Source organism: Fukomys damarensis, unplaced genomic scaffold, assembly GCF_012274545.1.
Source record: "Fukomys damarensis isolate Sample0158 unplaced genomic scaffold, DMR_v1.0_HiC HiC_scaffold_7, whole genome shotgun sequence".
In the NCBI taxonomy this organism is placed as follows: Eukaryota; Metazoa; Chordata; class Mammalia; order Rodentia; family Bathyergidae; genus Fukomys; species Fukomys damarensis.
This window is the reverse complement of record NW_022900919.1, coordinates 38,611,224-38,622,020: the sequence shown is the minus strand read 5'-3', so window position 1 is coordinate 38,622,020 and position 10,797 is coordinate 38,611,224. Positions and strand designations below refer to the sequence as shown.

The following is a 10,797-nucleotide window of genomic DNA, read 5'->3' as shown; positions in this document are numbered from 1 at the left end:
TCTGGGTAATTACATTAGGGAAGATACCTATCACTCAAGTTAGATTTTTGGTTAAGACAGGAAATTGCATAGTTTAAAATAGGTAAGATTTCTCATCACATAAACATATAATTTCAGTTAACATTTATATTACCTAAAACAAACTCTTGCTCTGGTGTCTTTCTAAAATTGGCATGTGACAGAGTGCACCCTGAAGCAAATATAAGCTCAGAAAGCATCTTCTGTGTTTATGTTATAAGAAATCTTCAGACTTTCCTAAACAGACAAACTTTACTTTGTTACTAGGCAACTGACATGAAACAGTCCATCGGACAGTAAATAAATTATGGATTTTACAATGAAGAGAAAAGTCCTTGTTTAAGAACAAGCCACAACTTCCTTTCATGCTATCCTAATCTACCACAGCCTTCTAAAGCTGTTTCATAAATACCAATGTTTTGGCAAGATAAACAAGCAAATGAATAACACTGCAATGACACAGATGCAGTTTGCAAACTGCACGCTAAGAAGCATCAAGACCATTGCATTCATTCCTACAGGTCTGGGAACCCAGATTTCCACGTCCGATGGAGAGAAGGAAGTTTATTTCACTCCCACAATTTTCCAGGTAGCAGAGCATAAGCAAGCTTAAACAAAGGAGATTCTGGCAAGTTCTTTTGGCAGTCACCCACCACTGCCACAGATCTCAGGCACGATGCCGTGTAACGGCACAGAGTAATTTAAACATCTATTAGAACGAGATGTTTTAGACGGTGAGAACTTGGTGGCTCTTGAGCCCGATGTGGGGTACACCCATGTCAGGCATGACCTACTCAATGCTCAAAATGTTAAATATTTGCTAATGTTTAAAGTCACTGCAAAAAATCAATTTGGTTAGCTTTTTTGGAAAAATCACAAAATAACACTGAATTTGTATTTCCACAAAAATCAGTTAGAAGCTGCTCTCCATAGAAAAACTGAAAACTTTCCAAACATCTGCAATAGGAGTAGAGATAGATAAGTATGGCATATTCCTATAATGAATTGCGAGAGACCAATGAACAGACGCAGCTACTGATAAACTCAACATACTGGAAATACCTCACAAACATTTAGCAGAGTAAAATAAACACTACCGCATTTCCAACGTGGCTTCCCTTATGTGACATCCAAGACCAGTCCAAACCTGTTAGTGGCAATGAAGGTGAGCATAGTTTATTTCAGAAGGAGGAAGTACTTTGAGAATGACAGAAATGTTTTATATCTTAAAATGGGAAGGATCATGTGGACATAGATGTACAATTTATTCAGCTATGCTTTTAGCCTTGTGCACTTTACACAGCACGCTATATGCATGCTATGTCTCAACAAGAAATAAAGTTCAAAAGAATCAATGGCCAAAGAGCAGCTGTGTTTTTCGGTGAGACATGGCCTCTACCCATAGTCCACATACAACAGCTGGCTCATTTGGCTGGCTAAATCAGAATCTATAGGGATGGAGCCCAGCGATCCATTTTGATAGCCCTCTAGATGGTTCTGATGCATCTAATGTTTGATAAAACCTGTTCCAGCACACCATGTACAGTAACATGCAAGGGAAAATAAGTAGCATAAATAAATTGTCCATTCCCTGTTGCCATAGCCCTCAACATATTTTGAGAGCCAGTAAGGAGATAGATGTGTTTAATATGATTTAAACATTACTTGACATATACATGTATTGAAACATCACCTGGCACCCAATTAATATGTATTGTTTATGTTTTTATATGTCAGTTTAAAATAAATTTAATTTGAACCAGAGAAAAAATAGTAAACTCAGGAACAGAAAACTGAGTTAGGTGGCCTAATTAAAGAACTTTTTTCAAATTTAAGTTACAAAACTCCTGGAAAGGAATGTGCAAGCATCACACTCCATTCCTGTTTTAACAATCAGTTGCCTTTGGTTTTAGTATTGTTGCAACTGGATTCAAGTCCTTCTTTTTAAAAAAGTAAAAACAAGACACTGTTTTGATAGTGAAAAATTATTGGACATAAAGCATTCAGATATATCTTAGCTCTGAAGATACAAAAGAAAATTTATATTCATGAATGCACGCCTCAAGAGCCCATAAAAATTACAAGAAATTCCAAAATTAAGGCTAGTTCTCCCCATTCTCACTGTAACTTGCATGAAACACTTTTGGTCAATCTCCATTTCCTGGTAATCATGAATATTTTAGGAAGGCACCAATCAGCCATGTACTTGGATGTAGTCAAAATGAACATACTATGCTGAAATTGAGGGAAATTGAAGTGTTCCTTATTACAGATCTAACCTTTAATATTAACTGGAAAAACATAAAGCAGTTATGTGATATGACAGTAATGCCCCATATTTATACTTGGAGATGAAGGAATAGGTGAAGATAACTTTTTATCAGATCAAGTGATTATTTTTAGTCAAATGAACACAGTTTCAGAATGAAGATTTATGCCTGTGTCCATGTTGTTATTTAGGAATTTCCTAGAGTTGGTGGCCAAGGTGAGCTGACAAGACCTAAGAATAATGAAGCATAATAATAAAATAATAATAGACATTCTTTAAAGTAATAAGGAACACTTCAGTCTTATTCAATACATCACAGTGGTTGAACAACAAGGGAGATGGTTAGAAACCAAGCATTATTTTGGCTATCAAGTTTACATTTCATTTGTGAAATGGTTGATTTGCGGATAAACCTTACAGTTGTGTGACCCCTAGCTCATAATCATGCTTCTGATACAAGGCACTTGGGCTCCATATTCAAAAGATGTCTTTGTTCAGACATTTCTCAGATGAAGTAAAAGCAGCAAGTAAATATATGAAAAAATGTTCCACATCTCTGGTCATTCGAGAGATGCAGATGAAAACAACACTGAGATTCCACCTCACCTCACAAAGAGTGGCTGTTATCAAGAAAACAAACAATAACAAATGTTGGAGGGGTTGTGGGGAGAAAGGAACACTTCTCCACTGTTGGTGGGAGTGCAGGCTGGTGCAATCACTATGGAAATCAACATGGAGATACCTGAAAGAGCTGGGATTAGAGGTTTCATTTGACCCAGCCATCCCTCTGCTGGGTATCTTTCCAAAAGAATTAAAAGAATCATATGGTAATGATACATGCACACCTATGTTTATAGTGGGACAGTTTATAATAGCTAAAACTTGAAAACAGCCCATTTGCCCATCAGTTGGAGACTGGATAAAGAAGATGTGGTTTTTCTATAAAATAGAATACTACTCAGCCATAAAGAATGAGAAATTAGACTCATTCATAGGAAAATGGATACATATTGAGGATATACTCTTAAGTGAAATAAATGAGTCACACATGTATAGTTTTTCTGGTGTGGTTCTTGGTGACTTAATGTTCATAATAATGTTATCTCTGGGGCCAGGGATTTAGCTCATTGGTACCCCTGCCTGACTACCAAGCACAAGGTCCTGAGTTTGTTCCCCAATACAAAAAAAAAGATAATATTATTTCTGAATGTGTGTTTTAGCCACAAAGTTCAGTGAGATAACAGAACTTGTGCTGGGAGTTTGAAGCTTTGCATCACACACTATCCTCTCACCTTGCACCCTTTCCCAGTGTCCCCAGTGTCCTACTGGCAAAAAGGCTCAAGGCAATACGCAGGACAGTTCCCCCAGGCCCCTAGGAGGCCCATACCTGGTCTCTTGAAAGGTTTCCACTTCCCCTTGTCCAAGGAACTATTGCATTAAATAGAAAAAAGACACTACTACTGCTTAAGAAAAACAGAAAAGGATGCTGTTGCTTCTTTCTGTAAAAGGGGCAGATATTTTCATTGCCTCGCCATTTTCCACGCCCCTCCCAAATTATGTAGTTGGCCTTGAATGTGACAATAAATTGGAAAAGAACAGGATCTATGAGGAAGGGAAATTAATGAGGCATGCATAGCGGAAACAAGATAGCAATTATACTTTACACATTAAAGTGAATTTGATATTGTTACAAATGGACCAGATACAGTATATTCTTTCTAAAAAAATGCTTTATTTCTTCCTTATTGAGGTAATGCACACCATAATACATTACATATATTCAGTCACTTAATATGCCACTGGAAATCAACATTTAAAGAAACAGCATAGTTCAGGGTGTCAAAAAGTTTTAAATATCTGGAAAACACAAATTACCATCCTGTCTTCCAATCCAACCCAGTGCTAATTCTCCATGATGTAAATCCAAATTGTTCCAGGCATTTTCAACCTTTTGAACCTGAGCTTACAATTTAAGAACCACCATTTTAAGAATATCCAAACACAATGAAAATTAGTAAACAGGGAGATCACTTTCTTTTTATCTCAGTACCCTACCTGCAATTCTACCAAAAGATTTCTTTTGTTTTCCAGCACGTTTGCCTGTCAGCGGGTGACGCTGTCTAAATACATTTTCAATGTTTTCTTTTTAACAGTTAATATATTTCCAGGATGCAAGTCCATTTCTTTCTAAAATATTCCTAGGACACCCATTGAAAAGTCAAAAGCAATGAACTAAAAGGGATTGTTATTTTGTTGGAGAAGAACGACACCCTTTGTATCAAAGTGGGGAATTACAGACTGTGGTCACCCTCTGCACAGTGTCTCTTTGTCAAGTAATACATGCTGAAAAAAAAGAATACAGATGGGGAAATATTGTGCACTGTCAGATCTTGGAAACAGCCAAAGGATTTTTCCTCACCAATGTCTTGTCGATGACTTTCACATTCTGGCACCCTGAAAAAATAATGCATACATTTAATATGAAATGAATGCAATAATAATCAAGCAGGTAATCGTTTTCCCAAGGAATGTAAAACTTGACAAATGTAAGGTTTATGATTCAAGGTAGGCTTGCCAAATCTTATGTGGCATGAGACCATTTTTATTACCTAAACAGCCCTTAACACAAAATGACTGGCACATATTTTTATTAACACAAAGAGTGTATTCTTTCTGCCACATTTAATAGAGAGCCAGTGGCTGAAAGCTCTCTTTTAGGATATGTCTGTAGCAAATTAAAATGCATAGTGAGGATTCACAGAATGGCATTCTTCTCATGAAGGCTGTCTGACAGGCTCAGCTCAGTGGTGAGTAGACACTGTTTATCTCTAGAGTCCTATCTATTCAGATGATCTGAATCATCAAAAAAGGGATCCCTCTTTACCTTCAAAAATGGGGCAGCTGACAATTTACTCAAAGCCATTTTTGCAGCTAGAATTCCATTCTGAGTCAAACTCAAAACAGTCACTAAGTAATAATGGCACTTATTTATTTATTCATTCTTCCAACAAATATTTATTGTTGATGTGCCAGGCACTGCTCTAGGCATTGGAAATACTGTAGTGATGAACATCAACAAAGGCCCCTGCTTCTTGCTTCTTATATTTTAGAAAAGAAGCAAATAGTACATAATGCATACCATCTAAGAAAACCAGTTTTAGTATAGATTATTGTGGAGGGTCTAAGAATAAGAAGGAAATAAAAGTAGAAAAAGAAAACCTGAAGTTGAATGGATGGGTGGAAGATGGATTGCTATTTTAAACAGCCAAGATGAACACATTTGAAAAAGTCCAGTTTACATGAAAGCTTGAGGATGTGAGGAAGTTATTCACATAGACAGCGAGGGGAAAACACCCAGGAAGAGGAGAAAACCTACAAGGCTGGAATGTGTCTTAATGTAGGCAAGGAACATTAAGGAGGTAAATGTGGCTCAGTTGGGAGAAGTAAAGGTGAAAATAGTGAGCGCTCTGGACAGAAAGCTAGTGAGAGTCAAACCACCACGAAGACTTCGATATTTATTCTGGGTAAACGAAGAGCCATTGAAGGATTATGATCAGAAGAATAGAGTGAAGTTTAAAATGCTCATGCTGGCTGCTATCATCAAAACAGACTGTGAGAAGAGAGATAAGAAAGACAGAAACAGATCTGCAAGTGTGGCAGCAGTGGAGAAGGAAAGTGAGATCAGATTCTGATTATATTCTTAACATAGTTCCCCACTGAATGTGATGGAATGAGAATAAAAAAAGAAAAGTCATTGACTTCAGATTTTTGACCTGAAAATTTGAAAGTATTATTTATTTGAAATAATAAATTTGAACAATTTGGATTTACATCATGGAGAATTAGCACTGGGTTGGATTGGAATACAGGATGGTAATTTTAAAGTGCTATTATTTACCAAGTGTGATCAAAAAAATGGTGAACATTGAAATAAAAATTAGTATAGTAAAAGACACATTCCTTTGACCCATTTCAAAATATTCCCCCAGTTTGAACTGACCCTTTTGCTCCTGACACTTCCTTAAGCAGCCCCAGAAATCTTCCTTTGTGAGGGTCTTTAGCTGTAGTGTTGAGGCTACCTCAATTCCTGAACAGATTAAAAGAGTTTACTTTTTGTGGTCATTTTGACATTGGGGAAAAGCCAGATGTTGCACAGCACCAGTTCTAGTTAATAAGGTGAACAAGGACACACTGAAACGTTTTTATTTGAAAGAAATGGTTGTAAATGTTTTGAATCAATTCAGGGCATCAAGGCCACCAGAAGATACCCATGAAAGAGCACTTCCAGAACTGCTTCAGAAAGTGACCCAAATGATGGGAGAAGTGTGTTCAGAGGAGTTGGGGAGCAGTGTGAGGGGTATTCCTGACAATGTGACTTTTACTGTAATACGTGTTTTAACTGAAACATTCATAATATGTTTTGGTAATACTTCACAGATTTCTAACATCCTCAAAATATCCACATATTAAAGATTTGGTCACCAGTCTGTGGTACTATTGGAAGGGAGTGAAAATTCTAGGAGATGAAGCTAAATTGGAAGCATTTGGGGCACCAACAGTGTGCCCTTTAAGGGATTATTGGAGCCCCATCTCTTTCTCTTTCTCCTTGCTTCCGATCCACCATGAGGTGCACAGTTGTCCTCTGCCATGTACTTCTAATGATGTCCTGTGTCACCACAGGCCTAAAATGGCAGGGCCAAATGACCATGGACTGAAGCCTCTAAAATCATGAGCCAAAGTAAATCTTCCCTCATTATAAATTAAAATGATCTCAGGTTTTTGTCACAGCAACACAAAGCTGAGTAACACATAGGCTATTAACATGAGCTGAGGTTAGAGAGACATCAGATAGAGCAGCTTTAATGGGGGAATTTGGAGCTGAGTTATGGACAGGAAGAGTCTGAGCTGCCACAGATAGACAAGTAGAGGGTGCCCTGGCCATTTAGATGTGTGTGTTCACATGTTCTGAGATGAGAAAAAACATGACGCAGCACCAAGATATCCCTAATGATATCCAAGATAGACACAAGGTAACTACAAAAGACTATGCACACTGTAGAGCCTATTAGTTCAGAAAGTGCTCTTTGCAATACCTGTGGATGTGAACTCAACTTCGAATTTAGTGTGCCTGAAATGATTCCATCTTCTTAAATCCACTTCTGTCAACCAAAGACATAGACAAAAAGGAAGACTTAAATGAGAACGACAGCTCACCACTCAGTGCCATGGCCAAACGGAATTCTTCCTTTAATATTTCCAGGACATCTTGGACACCTTTCTCACCCTAAGAAAGGAAAAGATACAAAGGTATTGTATAAATCAGTGAGATCATTTTCATGCATTTATTTTGCTGTTGAAGCATCCTGTTTTATGTTTCTTTGTCCAATTACCTGGAAAGCCAAGCCCCAGATGATGGGTCTCCCCACAAAAACAGCTCTGGCACCCAGGGCCAGGGCTTTCAGAACATCCGTGCCTTTCCTCACACCCCCATCCAGGAAGACCTCCACCTTCCCTTCTACAGCCTCCACAATCTCTGGCAAAGCATCAATCTGTGGAGAGAAGAGATCAAAAATGTGATACTCATAATAATGATCCATCATTCAACTCCGCCTTCAACAACCACCAACCCACCCAATTAAGGCTTAGAAAGAAAGAAGCTAAGTGGGTTTGGGGCTAACAGTAAATGATTTCCCTCTGAAAGACAAGAAGTACAAATGCTAGATACTAAAAAACCAAGCAAGTTTAGAACTGAGCAGCTCATTTTTCTTCCAAAATCCAACACTGATTTGTTTTTCTATTCCTGATATTTTTATAAGCATAATTTTAAAACACTTGAGTAGATTTCCTTTATAAAAATAAATGAAGTATCTTGTTGGTATACATTATCCTTAATTAATAATGATTTATTATTCCAAATTAATCATTAAAATTCATAGTCAGATGGTATTATAAGCAGTAGTGCACAAAAAATCCAAACATGCTACAAATAGGTAGTTTTTTAGTCTCTAATTTCCTTGTCTAACATGCTTGCATCCAGACATACATTAGAAAAGTGTCGGTAAAAATGGGATTTGTTGGTGTTTTCTTCTTTTTTATTTTGGTTTTTTTTTTTTCTTTTAAATGAATTTGGCCATATGCGCCTAGAAGTTCCTTGTCTTGATTGGCAATTGGCGATGTGCTTAGGTTAGCAGTAAAGAACACAAGATTCTCATAGGGCTTTGTGGGATGGATTGCATTATTCTTCCTGGTCCTTTACATCTCTTTTTCCAAGGCAACCTCACAGTTTCTCCCATTAAATAAAACAGAATGCATTTGCCCACTCTTGATTTTGGCCTTGACCGTGCAACTTACTTAGCACAATGTGACAGTTAAAGTGGATGGTCAAATTGATTAGCTTGGGAGTCACCTAGGATGTTAGTAAAGCACACTCTAGATGTGTGTGAGTGGGTCAAGAAGGCGTGACTATGGGTATTTATTTGGTATTTCACCCCTTCCTCTCTGGCACTGTTCTCCCGCACTTCTTCTAGGTCACTATGAACTAAGGATTCCACATGCCCTTCTGCAGTGATATTTTTGCCTTAGAGCCAGCCAAGCATGGACTGAATTCTTTGAAACTATGAATCAAATAAACTTCTTCTCTTTTAAATTGGGGGTGTCAGCAGTTTGTAGTAGCTAAAACTTGGAAACAGCCCATTTGCCCATCTATTGGAGACTGGATAAAGAAGATGTGGTTTTTCTATAAAATGGAATACTACTCAGCCATAAAGAATGAAAATTAGAGTCATTCATAGGAAAATGGATGCATATTTATAGTTTCTCTGGTGTGAATAAACTATAATACTACATAAGATCCTAATGAGATAATTGACAGTGTGAAATAGGAAGAAAAGGGCTAAAGGTGTAGGGCAAGTGGGAAAGGAAATAAGGGAAAAAAAACATGAGAAAATGGAAATAAAGTATTTGTAAATAGGGAAGGGAGGGAGAGAGGGCAGTGGTATGGGGAAAAAACAAGAACCAAGGCCTGTCATGTAAAGGTACAAGATCCCAATAATGAATGTAACTGTACCATACACCTAAAACGTACCAACAAAGTCAATGAGAAAAAAATAAAACTAAATTAAAAATAAATTGGGAGTGTCAGGAATGGTGTCCAGCAATGGGAAAGCTGTCTAATACAGCCAGTAACATGTGAGCACAGGTGGCAAAGGATAATTTCTGAGCATAGCCCTTAAGTAACACATCTATTTCTACTTACTCTTGCATGTTTGCTATTTACCATGAGAAAAGCACCCCCAGAGAATGTTCCTTTCTCAGCTTGGGCCCCTGAATGACTATTCAGGAAGCAGTTATCCCAGCCAAGTCAAGCTGGACCTGAAGCTTGTATCAGGCAAGGATCAGCAGGCCACTGTTAATTCAAGTTTTTGAGGCAATAAGTAACTGTCAATTTTAATCACTAAGTTTGGAGCCTTCTGTTTCATATTATATTATGTGGCAGTATCTAACAGACACTGTTAGCTAATTTGATGTAGATCTTTGCACTCCAGAATTTTAAAATACTATAGGTTAAAAATCTATAAAAATCATCCATATTCGTGCCAAGATGTTTAAATCTCAAAGTCCAAATTCCATTTAAAATATATGCTGTAGAAGCTGCCATGTACTCGAGTATGCTTTTTCCAGAAATAATTGTGCTGAAATCACTCAAATGCTTTTCTACTTCTCCCTTAAAATTTTAGAGGCTAAACTTAAATAGTGTTTTATGTAAAAGGCTGAAAAGCAAACACAGCTACAGATTTGGAGGAAGTGGAGGCAACACTTGGCATGTGTCCCCTTAATGTTTGGCAGGTAATATGACTTTCCCCTTTTCCTTTTGGCTTTTCTGCCTTGCCAAACATGCTTTGGATCCATTTACATATGTCCCCTTACCTATACATAGTCCTCCTTTTACATTCAGGCAACTTACATCAACATATAAATGCTACAATTTCCATGCGATGATGCAAGCCATAATTAAGCATATTTCCCCATTTGAAACCAGAACCAAAGAAAAATATTAGCTAGGCTGGATTCAATACACATCCTCAAAGTCACACAAATCAAGTCTTTTTAGATTATTTCCAATAGCTAACCTAGCCTAAAAGTAAACTAATAAGGATACATAAAATGTGAATCCTGGGTTGCAAAACAGAGCCTACATTTGTTTCCTATGTCTTAGGACAGGAATAATCTATCCATTGCTGAACATTTTCATCTTCCCGTTTTTTCTTTCAGTAGCTACCATTTTAGGAGAAGCGCATTGCACAAAGTAATTCAGACCAGGGAAAAATGAAAAAATACATGTAGTAAACAAATACACTACGTTATGGCCCTGTTCCTGTTTCCTTCTTTCAAGTGCTACAAAATCCCTGGGACATTCATCTTTAGTCTTTTGATTTCTGATATGGAAACTTCACTCACAATAAAGCAGTGGAACATATACAAAATCAGATAAAAACAGAGCTGCTTGAGTT

The 10,797-nt window shown here is 37.4% G+C and overlaps 1 protein-coding gene across 1 annotated transcript in view; it reads right to left on the bottom strand.

The window, feature by feature from the left end:
* Window positions 1-4,005: 4,005 nt before the first annotated feature.
* Hao1 (hydroxyacid oxidase 1) overlaps window positions 4,006-10,797 on the bottom strand; it is a 53,711-nt gene continuing 46,919 nt past the window's right edge. Inside the window, exons 6-8 of the mRNA XM_010638004.1 lie at window positions 7,678-7,836; window positions 7,502-7,571; window positions 4,006-4,741 (exon numbers count right to left, since the gene is read on the bottom strand). Of these exons, the coding sequence (XP_010636306.1) occupies window positions 4,671-4,741; window positions 7,502-7,571; window positions 7,678-7,836 (300 nt within the window). The 3' untranslated portion in view covers window positions 4,006-4,670. The remainder of the gene's footprint in view (window positions 4,742-7,501; window positions 7,572-7,677; window positions 7,837-10,797) is intronic.